This window comes from Chrysemys picta, chromosome 13 (genome assembly GCF_011386835.1).
Source record: "Chrysemys picta bellii isolate R12L10 chromosome 13, ASM1138683v2, whole genome shotgun sequence".
In the NCBI taxonomy this organism is placed as follows: Eukaryota; Metazoa; Chordata; order Testudines; family Emydidae; genus Chrysemys; species Chrysemys picta.
In genome coordinates this window covers 38306023-38326228 of record NC_088803.1, presented here as the reverse complement: position 1 = coordinate 38326228, position 20206 = coordinate 38306023, and the positions used below count along the sequence as shown (strand labels likewise).

General features: G+C 37.2%; 1 protein-coding gene across 2 annotated transcripts in view; it reads right to left on the bottom strand.

The window, feature by feature from the left end:
- Positions 1-670: 670 nt before the first annotated feature.
- CSE1L (chromosome segregation 1 like) overlaps positions 671-20206 on the bottom strand; it is a 33431-nt gene continuing 13895 nt past the window's right edge. For both annotated transcript variants that reach the window (XM_005304604.4, XM_005304605.5), the window contains exons 7-25: positions 20088-20195; positions 18804-18896; positions 17438-17605; positions 17230-17359; positions 16385-16450; positions 14850-15052; positions 13928-14012; positions 12814-12875; positions 11632-11768; positions 11374-11477; positions 10869-10966; positions 9691-9841; positions 7318-7526; positions 6422-6519; positions 6145-6230; positions 4889-4970; positions 3942-4088; positions 2870-3101; positions 671-1205 (exon numbers count right to left, since the gene is read on the bottom strand). In XM_005304604.4, the coding sequence (XP_005304661.1) occupies positions 1116-1205; positions 2870-3101; positions 3942-4088; positions 4889-4970; positions 6145-6230; positions 6422-6519; positions 7318-7526; positions 9691-9841; positions 10869-10966; positions 11374-11477; positions 11632-11768; positions 12814-12875; positions 13928-14012; positions 14850-15052; positions 16385-16450; positions 17230-17359; positions 17438-17605; positions 18804-18896; positions 20088-20195 (2349 nt within the window). In that variant the 3' untranslated portion in view covers positions 671-1115. The remainder of the gene's footprint in view (positions 1206-2869; positions 3102-3941; positions 4089-4888; positions 4971-6144; positions 6231-6421; positions 6520-7317; positions 7527-9690; positions 9842-10868; positions 10967-11373; positions 11478-11631; positions 11769-12813; positions 12876-13927; positions 14013-14849; positions 15053-16384; positions 16451-17229; positions 17360-17437; positions 17606-18803; positions 18897-20087; positions 20196-20206) is intronic.

Below are 20206 nucleotides of genomic sequence, written 5' to 3'. Positions count from 1 at the left end.
CAGTCTCAGGAGTTCAAAGCCAGTTTTATTTGTCTCACTACAGTATTAGTGCTCTAAGGGCCTGATTTTCAGAAGTTATGGACGTGCAAATTGGGGATTTGAGAATACAAATGAGCGGAGCATTTAACTGTACATTTGCATGCATGATCATAGGTGCATGTCAAAGTTAGGCATAGACTGAGATGCACCTAAAATTAAAACCCCCAAATTTCAATTTTTTTAATATAAATTTGAAGGGATGGGAAAAACACTTTAATCAAGTGCACAAGAACTGTTTTATATGACTGCAATTTTAGTACAATGCATTAATAAAAACCCATTTAAAGAAAAGAATCTACTAGTTTTATTTAAAATTTTAAATAAATTGGTGGTTTTTGTTATGTTTTTACTACATTATGCTATTAATCATCGCCCAAAAAGAAGGGGTGCTTTATAAGCACAATTACTGCTTCCTACTTCCATTTTTATTACTAAAAGAGCAATACCTTGATTTGAATTTTCCTCCAAATATATTTTTAGTTTTGTTTTGAAGGGTGCTTAGAGTTAGAAGCACCAAAAAAACTCTAAAGAAACCTCCGAAACTTTGAAGTCCCACTATTATCTGTATAAAATTTTAGTTATTTTCTGATTATTAGATTACCTTACAACAGTAAATGCACATTTCTAGACATTTTAAACAAGTGTTTCTTATTTATTCACAATTTAGACAGTTTAAAGAAAGACACAAAAGAAATACAAATGACAACATCAAAATGAAAAGGAAGTTTAGTGACAGAAAGTGAGTTTCTATAGCCAGTGCTCTCCGTACATTTCAAAATATTATCCAAACACTGCAGATGCAGAACTCAAATCAATGCCACACGATAAACTGCTGTTACTATTCTCTTTTAAATTAAAATGGAAATGGAAGTTAGCTGCCTCTTTATTTATGATCACATGAACCACCTAATTTTCCATTTCTGCTTAAAGCAATATTTAATATCTTTTACAAGATGAATTCTGCAATACATTTTGAAGTAGCAACTTCATTTTGTCTGAGCTCTGCTTAAAAGAAAGTCAGTGTCAATTTTCTTTTTAAACAAACAGTTTTCGATCCTGCTTGTCAAACATGCAATTCAGAGCAGCGTTACACTTGCGGCTTGGAGGTATCCTTGGAGATACTGCAAGGCTTCTGCATTCAGACTAGTACTCAGCATTGATGGAACCTTAAACATAAATAAGACAGAGGCATTAATATGTGTATGCATTAACCAAATACCACTATATTTCAGGATTGCATCAGTCTGAGGGTATAAGGTACGGAGCTAACTGAAGTCCTGACACAAAGAGTTTTGCAATGTGAAAGCACTTCCTGCAACAGACATGCCAGTGTCTGCCAGCACAAGAGATTAGTATCAGAGATCTTAATTCCCAGCATTTTTCAATTGAAATTAACATGAGCAGCTTCGCTTATATTGTTGTATTACCAGTTTGAGTAGAATGTGAAAAATGAAAACAAACCAAGTACAAAAATCAGGTGCCTTACACAGTAGGCTGTACCCTCATCTCTCTCCTCCTCAGAAATCTTGAAGACTACTAAGAGTTATGAAAACTTAAAAATATTATATGGTCAAAGGTATTTTTAACTGCAGCCTATTAGTATGTCCAGGCACGAGACTCTTCATCCTGAAAAGGTGTTTTCCATGCCAACAGTAACACAGCTCAGTGTTTTTCAAACCATGGGTCATGACTCAGTACTGGGTCGCCTTGCTCTGGTCAGCATCACCGACTGGGCCGTTAAGTCCCTTCGGCAGTGCTGCCCAGCTAAGGCAGGCTAGTGCCTACCTTTTCCAACACCGCGCTGCACCGCGGAAGCGGCCAGCAGCGGGTCCGGCTTCTAGGCGGGGGGACACAGGGCTCTGCGCGCTGCCCCCACCTCGAGCACTGGCTCTGCACTCCAATTTCTGGCCAATGGGAGCTGGGGGGGAAAGGGGAACGGTGCCTGTGTGCGAGAGTTGTGCACCTCCTCCTAGGAGTTGGACCTGTTGCTGGCTGCTTCTGGGGCGCAGCACGGTCCGCGGTGCCAGGACAGGCGGGAAGCCTGCCTCTGCAACCCGGCTGTGCTGCTGACCAGGAACCGCCGAAGGCAAGTCCACGCCCCAACCCCGTGCTCCAATCCCCTGCCCCAGCCCTGAGCCTCCCCAAACCGTGAACCCCTTCTTGCACCCCAAGCCCCCCATCCCCATCCCCACTCCAGAGCCTGCACCCCCAACCCAGAGCCCTGACCCCCTTCCCCAGCCCAGAGCCCCCCCCCCTCATTCCCGGCCCCAGCCTGCAGCCCTCACCCCCGCACTCCAACCCTCTCCCACCCCCCAAACCCCTCATCCCCAGCTCCGTTGGGTTGCAGGCATCAACAATTTTATTCAACTGAGTCCCCAGAAAAAAAGTTTGAAAACCACTGATATAGCTGAAGACACTGATTTGGAGATTTACCATTCTATTTAACTCATTAGTGGCATTTTTTCTCTGGATTCTGCTTCCAGTCCAGGCATCATCCTCCCCAGAAGACCAATAAATGCATCAGAATCCAATTCAGAATCGTTTCTCCCCCCCCCCCCCCCAACCCACCCTTTTCCCAAGAGAAGATAGTTTACCCTAAGAGGTGGCAACATTTTAAACTCTTCTCAGAATCCAACAGAAGTATTTGGGCCCTTATTAGCCTAGCAAAGTATACCTTACAGAAAAAATACTTCAGTTGCAAACTAAATGAAACATCCACTCAGTTTTTCTGGCTAGCAAGACAACTTGCACAAAAGAAATCCGTTGTCAAAAGGGTATCTTCTCTCTGTAGAAATGGAGATTAATGTGCCATACATTAACTGTTACCTACCCTGCCTGGACATGCAGTAGATAGTTTGTGAAGAGACTGTGCCAGGTGGATTTTAGGATTGTTCACCATTTGACCCACAGGATCATGTTCTTTTTTCCCAGCAAAGGCAAGCTGAGAGAATGCAGTCTGGTATCCTGGGGTATCTTCTATATCAATGAAGTGTTCTTCATCAGGGATGGTATCATCTTCAGGCAGTTCAAAGAGACCAATTAGAGCCTGCAGTAAAGGAGTCCTACAACAGGACGAAGAAGGATAAAACCAAAATAGACACACATTATGTCAGCATGGATGGATTTTAAAAGAATACCGAAAACTCAAATTTATCTGAACCTGAGTGAGAACTAACCAAGGGCCAGGTGTTCATAGATTGTGTCCTGACTTGTGCAAATATGGGCTGTGTAGGTGTAATGGATGTGCACAAAAATTTACAGGCACAACTTGGGTGCTCTTATTAAAGAGATGGAGAATGTATTCATCTTGGATTGTTTCAAGTTCTCTTAAAGTGTCTAAGGAAAGCAACTCTTTTAGACTACTCCATTCATGCTGCCATTTAATTTTTTCCTAATATTCTAACATTGAGATCAAATCATTTTAAATATAACTTAAGTTACTTGCCATTTGGACAATGGAATTTCTACGAGGCTTGATGGCAAACAAGAATTTTATTAGTGGAACAATGGCAACATCAGAACTAAAGTTATATATAGGCTCAATTATATTGCCATTCTGAAGACCAATGAGTCAAAACCTGGCTTGATTTTTCATAAGTAATGCAAAGATAAAGGAAAGTAATATTCTCTCAAGCAGGGTCCTAGCTGACCTGTCCAATGCTGCATCCCTGTCAGATAAGTTTCAAAACAATACTGACATCTGCTCTGGAAGGAGCAGTATAATATCTCTCTTAGTAACAGAAAACAGGCCTGAACACTCACTCCATATTGCAGCAAGCATATCTAAGACCACAAAATAATTTTTTTTTTTTTTTTTTTTAAAAGGGATTTGATTAGTTCAATTGCATAAGCAACACTCAGTATCTTCACCAACAAACCTTCAGAAGTTGTTCTGCACTTACCACAGTTTTGTGTATTCTGTGTCCATCATGGGAGGACACTCCGTTAGTATTTTAGTAATACCAACAGCACAGATTTTCTTCTCTACTTGTCCAGATACTTTCTGTATTTCAGGAATTATAATTTTCTCCAAAACCATTCCAAACATCCTATTGTGATGTTATAAACAGAAAGATAAGTATAAATAAAAATGGTGAAGGGGAAAAAGCCGCCAATTATATTTAAAATAAACAAACATATACTAAAACTGTGTATGTAATCTTCAGGGAGCGATCTAAAGAAAAGCAATGCTATGCCATCACTGAGGTGACCTGAAATGGGTTCATTCAAAAATCCAAACCAAGCCAAGTTTAATTTCCTAACAGGAACAGAATCAAACTTCACAATTCCCCACGATCATCAGTGAAGTGATCTAACGAGTTCATTCAATAGAAATTACATGGAAAAGTAGGTTAGATATGCTAGGAAGAAAAGACTAGAGGATATGAGAACTACCCAGTCTTAGAGAACAAATAAGGACAGCAACAAGAGGCATCAAAAAACCATACAAAAATGTGGAATCTAGCATGACAGAGCATTCTCAGAGGACCCAAACTGGAAATTGTGTGTAGGCAGCACACTCTTCCCATGGATCGAGGTGAAACAGGGAATACCTCTTGCCCTCTTCAGGAGACACTCTTTGGCAGATACTCAGACAATCAGAATGATTCAGGAGGAAATCACAATCAGCCAGTCTCAGCAGAAGAAAGTATTACTGCTACATGGAGCCTTTGATATGGTAGCAGAAATCTCAGCGGATAACCCCTCCTCCAGGGTGGGGGGGGGGAAATAAAATGACTATTTAGTTGAAGGGACAAGTACTTGTTTTCTGATTTTTAAGTAGCAGACCAACTATTTCCCACTTACAAGTAGTAAATATACAAAAGTCTTAAGTAAGAATGATACTAACTTTGGCTGTATGCTGTCAAATATTTCTTGAAGTGCTAACGCCCCATATTTTACACAGTACAAATTAATGAAGACTAGGAAACCTATTGAAAGAAAAGGATCAAGTTAAAAAACTATCTAAAGAATATTTGTACATACTATTGTATAACTAGAGAATTCTCTGAACTAGCTTTAGAATGAGAAACAGACTGCACCATTACTACTCAACCTGGCATAAAACATCTGATTTCAAAAAGTGGCATTTTTTGATAGGATTAGAAATGGTGATCCAAAGAAAGTAAAATTTTAGTTATAGGAACTAGATTCATTCAAGTTATCGAGATTTGTTCAAAAAGTTATGCACAGGGTACAGTTTAGATATCTAAAAATAAATGAACAAAGATTGATTTTCTCATGCAATGTGTTCAAGCTCCTGCCATAATTAGATAGACAAACTAAGAATTACAGCAATTGTAACACAACAACTGTCAACCCTCTTTCCTATGTGGCTGTTAGGAAAATCACTTAATTTCAGTTTGATGTAGGTTGTTATAACAATCATACCATTCTTATTCCTGCCAAAGACACACATTTAACTACAAGACTAAAGATTTTGTGGCATATTGTATTATTTACATAGTAAAAGAACACAAGATTTTATACTGAGTAACTATGATAATCTCTAAATTATGGTGTAAATCACCAAAACACATTTCAGTTATTTGCCACACATTTTGCTTGTGTAACGCAAAACCCTAACCATGACCACAGCTGTGTTAAGGCAGAATAACTTCCCAAATACATGAAATGTGAGAGTCCTATGTGCTGATCTGTTGATATAATTGACATACAAGCACATCAGGTCACTGTAAAGTTTCTGTATTTAGAGTGCAAGTTTGATGAAGCTGGAATATATATTGCTTCTCAGTATCAATTTGAGATGAAAATGGAAGTCTTATGGAGTGTTTTATCAATAGTGGTGTCAGCAATATGGAGGTGGAAAGGAACACAAGTCTTTCCCCATAAGAAGTTATTTCCCTTATTTTGGATGGATGGAGTGCAGCCTTAACTGCCTCAAGATGTAGTTTTTGTTCGCTAATAGAAATAAGTTGGTATAAATCACAGAAGTTCGAGATGCAAAAGACCTGTTAGGTCATGTACTCATCCCCCTTAGCCACTGCAGGATTCTTCCCTATGGTAAGTTCATCCAGTCACTTTTTGTGTTCCAAGTTATAGGGATTTCTGTATATCAGAATTCATATATGGCACAAAACTTACTTTTGATAAACTTTGTTGTTTTGGAATTTTGCAGTCTTTGGAATAGTAGAATGAAGATTTGCTTCCTGTACTGATCAACTGATTCTCTAAAAATTTAAAACAATTATTCAAGTTACAACTGTATCTTGCTAATGTAGTTTTATAGAAAGCGTATATAAGAGTTTAATTTAAAATTATGACATTTGATTGAATTTAGCACTGGTATCTTTCAAAGTACATAAATATGTCTGGTCTTCAGTAATTAGGCTTGAACCTAGTTTCATGCAGTTATACTCACGGAGGCATATGCTCTATAATACTGTTGAGAAGATAGAATCCTTGATGGTCATTAGCTTTAGAGGCAATCAGCTTCTGGAACACACCTAATAATCCAGGCTGTAAGGGAAACAAATGAAAGACAGCATTTTTCTCTGGTGTGACTTAGCAGATATAAGAACTAGCAAAAGTCACGCACCTATTTTCCTAAAAAGTATATCAAGGAGAATCAAATCAATCAATCTAACAGACAATTTCATTTTTGCAGTTAGGGACAAAAAGATTTAGCAAAAGGATATTGATGGAACCAAGTGTTCAAGAGTTAGAGCTAACTTTGAAAACTACTTGAAAGACAAAGCTAATTCACAACATGGCTGCCTGGCATTATCTGCTCAGGCCTGACTCTGTGAAGCTGGGTGGTGACGGAGGGTCAGGACACGCAGAACAAATCTGCTGCTGGAAGTTGCAGCGAGAAGCATGGGGGGCATATTTGTTCCTCGCCATTCCAATGCTCTTTCTGGGAGAAATCTTTGTCCTTTCCTGTTCCAGAGCTCTACTGAGAGGCACCAGCTTCTCCCATCTCACTAGCAGAAGTGGGGAAATCTATTTGCATGCCAAGAGCAGCAGGGACTGGGCACAAGAATTCTGCATCGACAATGGTTAGCTGTGTGACGGAGTGGTTGCCATCAATAAAGAAAAATGGAATGAAGAGGATGTGCAGTGTATATTTTGTGTTGTGTACATTATTCTTCAGTTTACTATATGAGAAGTTTGAGTTTACAAAGGGAGTAAAAACTCTGCATTAATCTTGCTACCTACTAAATTTGTTAAGCTTTGGAAAGTGTGTCAGTATCTCATTTGTCTGAATTAAAAAAAATGCAGTGATAGGCATGTTGCAGTCAAATTAACCCAACTTACAATTTTGTCAGCTGCAGCACTTGCTATTGTATTGGCACCCTTCTCTAAGTATGCCTGGAGGAGTCTCACCAAAGGAGGAATGTTTCCTGTCCTTTCCCACAGTACTGGCTGGAGGAGATGAGGAAACAATGCCATGTAGGATGACGGGATGTCATTTTTATGTATTTCCAATAGCAGAGACATCACTTGAAACACGTATGGAATAAACTCTGTTACGAGGGAGTAGAAAATGACATTTACACACAGTTGAAAGGGTCACTATCAATTCATACAAACATATTTCTGTCTAAATTATTTTTAAACCTACTATTGTTACAAGTAACACCTAAGATCCCTGTAATGAAACCTAGGAAAAAAAGCTTTTCTGCCCCTACATTTACTTATTGTATACATTTGCAAGCACTTTGTGTATAGTCAAATTCAAATTTTCTCCATTTATCAATCTTTCACAGAGAGGAGAAAAACTTCAAGACTATGTAGATGTTAGAAAGCTGCAAAAACTGACAGGATGATTCGGGGGTAAGAGTAGTAAGTAGGCTGTCAAACAATTAAAAAAATTAATCGCGATTAATCGTGCCATTAAAAATATTAATCATGATTAATCGCACTTAAACAATAGAATACCATTTATTTAAATATTTTTGGATGTTTTCTACATTTTCAAATATATTGGATTTCAACTACAACACAGAATACCAAGTGTACAGTGCTCACTTTATATTTATTTTTGATTACAAGTATTTGCACTCTAAAAAAAACAAAAGAAATAGTATTTTTCAATTCACCTAATACAAGTATTGTAATGCAATCTCTATTATGAAAGTTGAACTTACAAATGTAGAATTATGTACAAAAATACTGCATTCAAAAATAAAACAAAACAATGTAAAATTTTAGAGCCTGCAAGTCCACTCAGTCCCACTTCTTGTTCAGCCACTCAGACAAACAAGTTTGTTTACATTTTAGGGAGATAATGCTGCCTGCTTCTTATTTACAACGTCACCTGAAAGTGAGAACAGGCATTCTCATGGCACTGTTGTAGCCGGCGTCACAAGATATTTACGTGCCAGATCCACTAAAGATTCATATGTCCCTTCATGCTTCAACCATCATTCCAGGGGACATGCTAATGACGGATTCTACTTGTTAACAATCCAAAGTTCATTTTCATTATCTGAGTCAGATGTCACCAGCAGAAGGTTGATTTTCTTTTTTGGTGGTTTGGGTTCCGCAATTTCTGCATTGGAATGTTGCTCTTTTAAGGCTTCCATAAGTATGCTCCAAACCTCGATGCTCTCAGATTTTGGAAGGCACTTAAGATTCTTAAACCTTGGGTCGAGTGCTGTAGCTATCTTTAGAAATCTCACATTGGTACCTTCTTTGAGTTTTGTCAAATCTGCAGTGAAAGTGTTCTTAAAATTAACAGTGTGTGCTGGGGCATCATCCGAGACTGCTATAACATGAAATATATGTCAGAATGCGGGTAAAACAGCAGGAGACATACAATTCTCCCCCAAGGAGATCATGCACAAATTTATTTAACGCATTTCTTTTTAACGAGCGTCATCAGCATGGAAGCATGTCCTCTGGAATGGTGGCCGAAAGATGAAAGGGCATACAAATATTTAGCATATCTGGTACATAAATACCTTGCAATGCCGGCTACAAAAGTGCCATGCAAATGCCTGTTCTCACTTTCTGGTGACATTTTAAATAAGACAAGGGCAGCATTATCTCCTGTAAATTAAAATAAATGTTTGTTTTAGCAATTGGCTGAGCAAGAAGTAGGACTGAGTGGACTTGTAGGCTCTGAAGTTTTACGTTGTTTGAGTGCAGTTATGTTAAAAAAAAATCTACCTTTGTAAGTTTTCACTTTCATGACAAAGATTGCACTACAGTACTTGTATGAGGTGAATTGAAAAACACAATTTCTTTTATAATTTTAGTGCAAATATTTGTAATCCAAAATAATATTCACTTTGATTTCAATTACAACACAGAATACAATATATATGAAAATGTAGAACAACATCTAAAATATTTAATAAATTTCAGTTTTTTTTTTAACTGTGTGATTAAAACTGCGATTAATTTTTTTTAGTTAATCACGTGAGTTAACTGCAATTAATTGACAGCCCTAGTTGTAAGTTAACTGTTTTTTTGTTTTTTTTTTAAATTGGTTAAATTTTCAGTTGGCATGTCCTGTATGACCAAGGAGATGTTGGGATACTGTATTTTATAAATAAAGCTCTTTGGAACTGTAGATATAATATGTAACTCAGAATTACTGCATTAACAGATATGTGTAGTAAGTCATTGCACATACACTACAACATAGGATGGGAACACAGACTACTTATTGCTTTTAGTTACCTTGCACATCATTCTGTAGTATCTCAGTAAACACCATAAACAAAGCCTCTTCGAAGCTTCCAACAGCAGCAGGGTTTGCTTTGCAAGTTATCCTTATCGACAAGCATATTGATTCAAACATGTAATGGTTAAAGTGAGGTTTGCTTGGGTTCTAAAAACAAGTTATGAATAAACAATCAACTCAGACTTTGAGCCAAGTCAGTTATTTAACACAATGTAACATATTTAAATAGAAATCTACAGCTTCTTAATCTAATTTTAGTCAAAGAATAAGTGCATTACACTATATTTTTCTAACAATAATTCCACTGACACCATGGGATAAAGCAGCAAGATCCACTAATATTCGTTGTCTAAGTTCTTATCCCTTTTGGAAATATACAAATACGGTTTTCATAACTAGACAAACCAAACAAATATAAAAAAAGAAACAGCATGGGAAAACATCTCCTGAAAAAAATAAAAAATATATTTTGCAGTTACGTAACAATGTTCATTCAATTCTTTATCTATACAGAATGGCCTTTATTCCCTACAGCAAAATGTAGGCTTTAAAAAAAAAAGTTTATTTGGTTAGCAGTTGAAGGTGGTCTGTAGTCTTCACAGGATTGTCTACATAAAGTATAGCAGTCCAACTTGAACTGAAAAAATCTGTTAGTGATCAAGAGATTTAAACATATCAAGAGTTAATTTCTTCCTTTATAAATAACATTTACAGCCTCCATATTTCACTGGTTTAAACAACTGCCTGAGAAGTCCCCAATACAAAGGAAAAACAGACAGTTTTAAGATGCATGTGACTATCCATGACAAATCCAGATTTATATATTGGCCGTTTGTGTATACACAAAAGCTTGTACTAAAATAATTGTTATATTATAAATACACTTAAGTTTTTTATAAAGTTTGTATTTCAAATGAAAGAGGGGAAACTTTGCAGGAACCTGTGTCTACAAAAGAGGATACTATTTCACTGTTAGGTATGAAGAATGAGTTCCTACCAAATGTAAAAAAGCTGCTTATTATTATTTTAATTGGCAATTTGTTGTGCAACAACCAGTATTTTAACAAAAAAAAAAATCATTTTTAAGAAAAACAAAACAGATTTCTGCCTTAAAAAAGTAGCAGAAGCAGCTAATAGCGAAGTGAACATTGTGCTCAGATAGCTTTCTGTTTACCTTACTGACAGCCAGCAGTTTCTGCGTAAGCTGAGCGATGAGAGAAGGGATGTATGGGATTATAGCTTCCTGTAGCAGAGAAAAACTTCTCATGACAGCTGTAAATAAATTGAGATAGAGAATTTTACATCCATGAAGATGCGCCGGCTTGCCAGTTATACGTATAAATCCTTTGATCTTGTATTATAGTAGAGCCTAGAGGCCCCAGCTAAGATCAGGGCCCGTTGTCTTAGCTGCCACATCCCTCCTCTGAGGCCTTGCTACGTTTTTGTCACATACAAGCCTGCTATAGATACTATATTTCCTGGGTTCCACATTTGGGCCATGGCAAAATTAGCTATGTTAACTTGACTAATAAGCACCTGCATTTAGTGTGTGTATCCACCTTTTTAAAAAAGCTGCATAAAACAGGCGTTTCAAATCAGACTTTCAGAGGCCCATAGCTAGAGTAGCTTCTTACCTCACGTTAAGTCAGTTTCTCAGTGCACAGTATGGAATTTCTTACCTTTCATAATATACTCATTTTCAGATGAGCCAGGAAATGTCAGGGCTTTAAAAAGGTTTGTCAGTAGCACTTCTACAAATGGTGCCATTTCTGGAGCTGTAATGCTGTAGATGAAAAACACAGTTTTGCAACACTTCAATGTTTTATTCAAAATACAATTTCTGAGCAACTTAGGATACTCTGATATGAAGAGAAAAAAAATCCCCTAAAATGATGATAAAATCCCAGAGATAAAATTACTTCTAACTGAAAACTTACAGTGTAGCATTGTTAGTTCCTCTCATGGTAAACAATCTCTCAAGAGCATGGGCTGCATAAGTATGAACCACAATACTTTCTGCTTGCAGATGATTGATTAAGAGAGGGATAGACACCAAAAGTTGTTCTTTAGGTACCTACAAAAATAATAGTGACAATATTTATATAATATTAAAATTGACATTGTAAAATCAGACACCTGTATTTTGAGAAAACATTCACCTTAGAATCTGTTTCATTGAGACAACGCAAGTTCTGCAGGAGATCAGAAAGAATCTCTGGCAGGCTTCTCCAGCAGTTAATATCACACCCTGACCACCTGATATCCATAACCTTTTTTCTGTCATCACCTATGTATTGCTCCTTATCAATATAATATGATTTTTTAAATATTTCTTCCGCATTTTATTATGCAAAGAATCTCTAAATTAAGATCTCAGTATTTTTTCTCCTCTTAAATGTCTGTATGATGATCATTTTTATAGACTTCTCTACCAGCATTTGATATACCTAAAATACTTTTCTCCCCCATTATTAGATGAAAAATAGCTCTCTGATATCCCCTGTGGTATCAATTTGATCAGGAATGCTTGGGGAATAAGGTACTACTCACCATGACTAAGGTAGCAGAATCAGGCTGTCTGATTTTATTTTGGGGCCCAATCCTGCTCCCATTACAGTTAATTTTTTTAAAAAAAAGATTGATTACAATGGTGTGGAATCAGGCCCTTTTGTCTTCTGAAATAATACATACCTGTGATTTGAAAAGCTTAGCAAAAATAGAGTATACAACTGAAATACCTAATGTCTTCTCTTGCTACATTTCAAAAGTCAGAGAGAGGGGAAACATTATTGTACTTCCTGTAACAACAGATGTCATGACAAAGGCAACTGGGCAAGCCCTAGCTAAAAGTCACTTCATTTCTCTGTGCACATGGAAGCTTAATAGTGGAAAAGAAATCCTAAATGTTCCCTATTCTAACAGTAACTGAACATTAACAAGCTTTTTATACCACTAATATTCATCTTCAGACTTAATTTATCATGGAACATAAGGTTACTGAATATCTGTTGAAGTAATTTATTATATGTTGTGTAGAAATTAGTTTGTTAGGCTTAGTAAGTATAAAATGACTGCAAGCTAAATGACACTAGTAATGGAGGATTAAGAAAGCAACTTACTTGGTTCCTGAAAATCATGATATACTTGATGCCATCAGCTTTAAGCACAGGAAATTCATTCACTACAAATGAATGGTATGTTTAGTGAGCTTTTGGGCATTATTGTATATGGAGATTATTATTTAAATAAAATTACATACAGAGTTGACAGCAGCTCAAAGAATTCTTCATGTGTTATCTGTACAATACATTTTCAAAATTTTATAACGTGGACTTTGTTGTAGGAGAACTTACACAGCATGTAGCAGTTGTAAGAACGTAATGCTCTCTCCACATTTGCTTCTTTTTTGCTTTTTATAATTTTACGATCAGATATGTTAAACTCTGGATTTTGAGTTGGTCTGATCAGTTATTCATAGTCCTGACCTACAACAATATGAAATGGCACCAGCCACCACACTGATCCTATTGGGAACCAGGAAGTGGGTGGGCGGAGCCTGCCGACTGCTAAAGGACCCTCCCCCCAGCCTAAGGGGAGGATCCACAGGGCCTGGAAACCAAATAATTCCGGAGGACAACTAATGAGATAACAGGGACGGGAGTGAGGTCAAAGGGTTAAACAAACAGAACCTGACTGGGACACCGAGCAGAGAACCCCAGACAGCGCCCACTGCTCCTTGAAGGCGTCAAGGGAGCCAGCGGACGCCGCCCAGAGGAACTCTGCCCGGATGCGTGAATGGACCACAGTGATGGTAAGCCATGAAACTGATCAAGGTAACCTCGTGACCCAGTTTAAAGAAGTACTTCCAAAAAAAAAAAAAAAAATCTGAGGTAGTTTGTACATGAATAGTTAACTGTATTTCTAGGCTGAAGACAGCCATCTATCATGGATCAAATGGGAATATGAAAAACCTCCCATCCTCAGCCCCACCAAATACTCCCACAGAATAAACGGCTGCAGCAGAATACAAAACATTCAGTCTCCTATAATCACATTTTTGACTTTGCTACCTTACTCAAAAATGGGTGGGTATACGCTGCAGGCAAGCCATCAGTATTGTTACTCTTAAAAGTTTTGTGCATCTGAAAAATCATCAATAAAAGTTAACGGCCACCAAAGAGGTTTAGGTATGCTACAAAAGGAGCGTTATGGCATACGTAACCCTGAGCTTACCATTAGCAGACTTTAAATCGGGTTGAATATGATTCACAAAGAATTCTGTCAGATTTACAAATTCATTGGCTTGCGTTATTCCATGCTAGAAAAAAGAAAAATCAGAAAAATCTTTATAGACATCAACATTCATCTATTTTTCTAACTTATTTCCAAGTGGTTTTACAGAAGGCACCCAAATTTATCTAGTTATTTATAAAGTGCTCAATCACCACAGTCTAGGTGCTACATAGGTATTCTCATTCAGAACATCCTCTCCAATTATTTTGCACACATTTGTTTTGGCATCATTTCTAGCTGCAATGTTAAAAGCTCAACATAAAATAGCACCTGAACTGAGAAAGTACTTTTGACACTTGCTAATCCTATAACCCCTATATAGAGGTGAAATCAAGTTCCTCTTACATCAAGTGGAGATGTGTTTCATGGCAGTTTCGTAATCCTTATCTATATCACAACCATCTAATGTATCATAATTGAGTACTGCTATTCAGATGCTCACAACTGGAAAGCAAGAGAGCTATAGAGCAGAATTCGGGTTCTTTGGCAGAACAGCAAGAAAGAAGCGTGCATAACATTTTTCACGATGCTTGATTGCAGACAATTGTATTAGTCTCTCATAAGGTCATTCTAATTCATATACAGTGGGCCAAGTTTTGATCATCAGCATAATGCCCTTCCCTTTAATTAATTTATTGCCAGTATATACCATGTAACAAACTCAATCAACCTGTGGTACATAATTTAGTCTCCTGTGGGCTGTAATACTTTAAACTCAAGAACCAAAATTAGACCAATGTGCAAGTGCTGGGTGATGGTAGCGGTCTGTGATATGTAGGGGGTCAGACAATCCAGTGGCCTTTAACTCTTTGATGTGTGTATGGATACATTATGGTTTAAAATAAAAGGCATGTAAAAGTACCTTCTGTGTCTGAGCTTTGGATGCCAAAGATGTTACAAGGTAAATAGCTGCATCTTTATGCTTCCAGTTGACAGATGGATTCTTTGCATATTCTTGCAGCATGGAATTAACATAGCCAGAGAAGATCCCTGTTACAGGTCCTTCAAAAAACTTGCATAAGCCTCGTACTAGATCACAGGCTGCTCTGCGTCTGGTATCGATATCTGTATAAAAAAGAATAAAAAGATTATTTGGATATGAAAGAATGAATGGATCTAGGTCACCTACATACCTAGTATAGTTTATACTGACTACCAACAACTATTGCCATGTACAGTATTAAGTCAAATATTTTATTTACTGGGATGAACATAGAATGGATAAGTTTAAATCCATGCAGAAAATTTAAGCAGTAGATTAACAGAGTGTTAAAAACAATATTCTAGGATACAGGCAAAGATATGTAACACTGCTGATAGCATGCACTCCATATTTAATGCTCAATGAAAATTTTTTTTTTGACAGGTATGCAAGGAGTTTTCTTCTTCATCATAATTTTCTCTTTACTCTCACAATAAAGTGCCTGGGCTAATAAATTTGCATGACAATTTTGTAAAATTTTCTTTTTGTTTCCAAAGAGGACATATACACACTGGAGCTTATTCTAGACAAACTCGAGATATGGAATGAGCTTTTAAAAAAACGGATTAAAAATTTAAGGTTTCCAACTGGACAACACAAGTAACAACCTACTTTCCATAACTGTTTGCAGATTATTTGCCCAACTGGTTTCCAACATAATATAACTGAGGTAAGGGAAATCAGAACCAGATTCAGATGCATCAGGCTGTCTTCCTAGTATCCCAAGTAGCCTCAAAATTCATATAAAATGTAACCAGTTGCCTAAATTCGATAAGAGCGGTATACTAGTTCACAAGAAGTCTCTCTACAGTCCTGGGACCAACATGGCTACACCACCACTGCATATTAGATCACAGAACTTCAGGATCATCATGAATAAATGCCAATAGTGGAGGCAGTGTTGCCTAGTAGATAAGCGCTCAGAAGACCCAGGCTCTATTTCTGGCTCTGCCATGGACCTGTAAGGTGACCCTGGGCAAGACACTTCACCTCAATGCCAGTTCCCTCTCTGTAAAGTGAGGATAATGATATTGACCTCATTTGTAAAGCATTTTGAGATCAATGGATGAAAAGCACTACATAAGAACTAGGTACTAATTATTATTGTTGTACATCTGAAGTGTGCCTAATTCCAGGTCAGAGTTGTAGTATTTAAAACTCTGCTATGTCTTTCAATTGCAACACATTGACTTTTAGCCACTCTCTTTCCTATTATAGTTTAAGAAAAAATGGAACAATTATTCTTTTGCATGGCAGTCAACTTTCTCAAGATTTGGATAAAGTCTCTTTAGAACTGATTTTGGAAGGGACCTTCCAAGTGTAAAAATAAAGATATATAAACTTCAGTAAACTACTTCAGTTCTTTGGCATTATGTTTAAAAATGTAAAATATTCCCACTATATCTGTGCATTACCAGATCCTTCCAAATCCCTTCTTATATATTCTTCAGAATTATCTTCAAAAGCTTCTTCATCAGCAGCTGCAGAGAAAATAACCATTTATGAGATACACTAATTAATTCGTTTGTTTGGTTCTTGGCAAAGAATTGAGATAATTTGTGTCAACAACTATGGTTTAACAGTGTTCTGTGATATTAATGGGATTAAGAGATCTTGCCAGCTACTACATAGCATATTGGGCTTGATGCATAACCAGTGACACAATGAGCTTTAACTGACAAATGTAACTCTTTTTCTTTCATGTTCATGAGCTGTTATACATTGGATGTAGAAAAGATGGGGCACAATCAATATATTTTAAGTGTATTTGCACCAAGAGGCTTTCAAACTCATGCACTAGAAAGAAGAGAAGCTTCCAATTGCTGCAATAAATTTTCGTTACAAGTTAAGTCTTGCTAGCCCCAGGATCAAAATGATTCCGATGAGCCAGACAGATGAACCACTAAAGCTTGATGGGGTAAATTCTCCTTGCCCCACCTCGTTACACAGCCTGAATTATTCTGGTGTTTGCTCTAATAACTTTAAAAATTCAAAGTAATAGCTCAACTTGAAGTTACAAGAGAAAGGACTTCCATCATTCCTTCCCAAATTGAGATTTTCCTACATGATCATTTCCACAGCAACTCAACAGATGAGCATACTATTAGAGAGACTTGGTTTGACTCTTGTGCAAGGGTGCATAGGGTCCAATCATGCAGCCCTTACATTACTATGCAGGTAACAAAACCACCACTATACCCAAAGTTATCCTTTACTGGTCATAACTGCTACTAACATGCCTTAAAAAAAAATTAGTTACCTCTAAATTCCATGTTGGGAACAATAACTTTTTCACAGATGCTTGTCAGGGTATTCTGATCTTCAAACAGATGTTTATAATGTGGTCTCTCACAAACTGAGGCCAGAAACTGGATTGCATTGCTTACCAACTAGAACATAAAACGGACCATTTTTAGCACAACTGAACTGTTTATTCTAAAACTGGATGGAAATATATAACAACTTACCAAGTCATATTTAACTTCCTGGCCTGTCGTGACCAACAAATTCCAGATCGCTGTGACAAAACGAGGCAGGTAAGGCTGGAATTCTTCGTCATATTTTTGCGCATACAAAGCAGCATTATCACAAATTTGGGATTTCAATAGCTCCAATAATCCAGCTTCCTCTTCATCCTCATATAAAACAAAACTAAAAACTCAAACATGCAAATTTCAACACTAGTGAACAGTCAGCTATCAAAAAAAAAAAAAAAAAAAAAAGAGGCAAGTATTTTATAATGCTACTGAATTGGTGTTTCACAATTCTAAATACAAGGAAATATAGGAATAACTGTACAGTTCTCACAATGGAGAGAAGTAAATAACAAGGTCTCTCAAGTATCTGTACCGGGACCAATGTTGCTTAATATATTCATAAATGATCTGGAAAAAGAGGGTGAACAGTGAGGTTGCAAAGTTTGCAGACAATACAAAATTACCCAACACAGTTAAGCCTAAAGTGGTCTATGAAGAGTTACAGAGAGATTTCAGAAAACTGGGCAACAAAATGCAGTTTTGATAAATGCGAAGTAATTCATATTGGAAAACAATCTCAATTATACATACAAAATGATGGGGTCTAATTTAGCTGTTACCACTCAAGAAAGATCTTGGCGTCATTGAGCAATGTGCAGCAGCAGACAAGCTAACAATGTTAAGAACCATTAGGAAAGAGATAGATTAGACAAAAAAGCTATGTTACTATATAAAAATGTTACTATATAAATCCATGGTATGCCCAACACCTTGAATACTGTGTGCAGTTCTGGTTGCCCCATCTCAAAAAAGATATATTAGAATTGGAAAAAATACAGAGAAAGACAACAAAAACGATTGGGGTATGGAGCAGTTTCTATATGAGGAGAGATTAAAAAGACTGACTGTTCAGCTTGGAAAAAGAGGCGACTAAAGGGGGATATGATAGAGGTCTATAAAATCCTGTCTGGTGTGGAGAAAGTGAACAAGGAAGTATTATTTACCCCCTTCACATAACACACAACAAGGGGGTCACCCAATGAAATTAATAGGCAGCAGGTTTAAAAACAAACAAACAAAAAGTACTTCTTCACACAACACACAGTCAACCTGTGGAACTCATTGCCAGGGGATCTTGCGAAGGCCAAAACTATAACAGGGTTCAAAAAAGAATTAGATAAGTTCACAGAGGATAGGTCCATCAATAGCTCTCTCCCAGCGCTGTGCCATGACTACAAAAGCCACATTAAAGCGCTGCCACAGCAGCACTTTAACGTTGCCAGTGTAGACAAGTCCTTAGTCATTCCTTCCCATTGCAAACAGATTTGAACAGAGGCAAATTTTATGGAATACTTACATCAGTCTGTAAAAGTTTGTTATCTAAAGTTAAAAGACTATGAAAATTTGTCATCCAGGTTTCCATGTGATCTTCAAAAAACTCAGGAAGATCCTGTGAGGGGAAAAAAGTATGAAAGAAATGCACATTTTAAGTTCATTCCTGGTTATACTAGTTTGGCAGCTTTATACAGTTACTGTCCACTGTTCATTCATTTATTTTCTCAAAAAGGAAGATGGACAAGGACATAGGAAATCATGCAAGACCCTGACAGAGACTTCATGTTATAGCTTCTATCTCTAGTATTTGTTTGTAGACGCCACTTCAGGGGATATTAGGAGCCATGAGAGATTTTTCTCCTCTGAAAGATGGTCAGGGAGAGGCAACTCACGGCCCTTTTTGTCCTAACTAAAGACACTCTCACGCCTCTTGCCCCCTTAGCCTCAAACACAAAAACACAAAAGCACAGGCTCAATCCTACTCTTCAGTCCAAAAGAAGGCAACAGGAGTGGACTCCAACAGTCTACGGGGACGTTTATCAAACTTCAAGGGCCTGTACTCACATGGGTGCTTTGCATTGTATAGAGAGTCTAAAAGTTTGCTTTTTAGCGTGTTTTTAAACACAGATATGCTTGTTTTATACCTTAGCAATTCTATGGCAATAAAAAAAAAAATTGTGAAATGATGTTGCTATCAAACTTAAAGTTAATAAAATCCCTTCTCATTTGATTTGCTTGAGACTGTTTACAACTGTTTTCTGTCAAGCCTTATTAGACATGCAAAATTGTTTCCCAAGTGTCAAACTATGTCCATTGAACCTTTACCACCACTACGGCTCTTGTAATTAAGGTTGAACACTCCTAACAAAACGAGAAAAGGCCAAAATTGACATTTTGATAGTTTTCACTATTGTTTACCTTACTATAAGCAACAAAAGCTTTTCAGGCTCCTTGATGCATTATGAAGAAGCAGAGTGGTCACAAATTCAGGGTTTTTGTTTTTAAGAGTCTTTTGCAATTCACCTGTAACTAGCTACCCTTGTATTTTTGCCTCTCTGATCTGCTACTTAGAGTTTACCTAGATCAGGAAGACAGACTAAAATTAACAAACACGTTAGTCAATCTCAACCTCTGCCTATTCCCTCGTGTAGGCACAGGTTAATACCTTTTACCTTGACCAGATAATATGCTCCAGAGGGGATCTTTTAAATTGATTCTACAGCAAAAAGCATAACAGCTTAAAGCATAACAGCTCTGTCTCCTTCAGAGCAGACTCAATAATTAGGAACAATAAATTAAGATTCACCTGAAAATTTAAACTGTAGAACAATTTTGCAATCTGAATTAGAGAAGAGAAGAGAACCTTCAAAGCACTGGCATCATTTGCATGCGTACTGCAAAGTTCAATGGTGGCCTAGAAAAGAA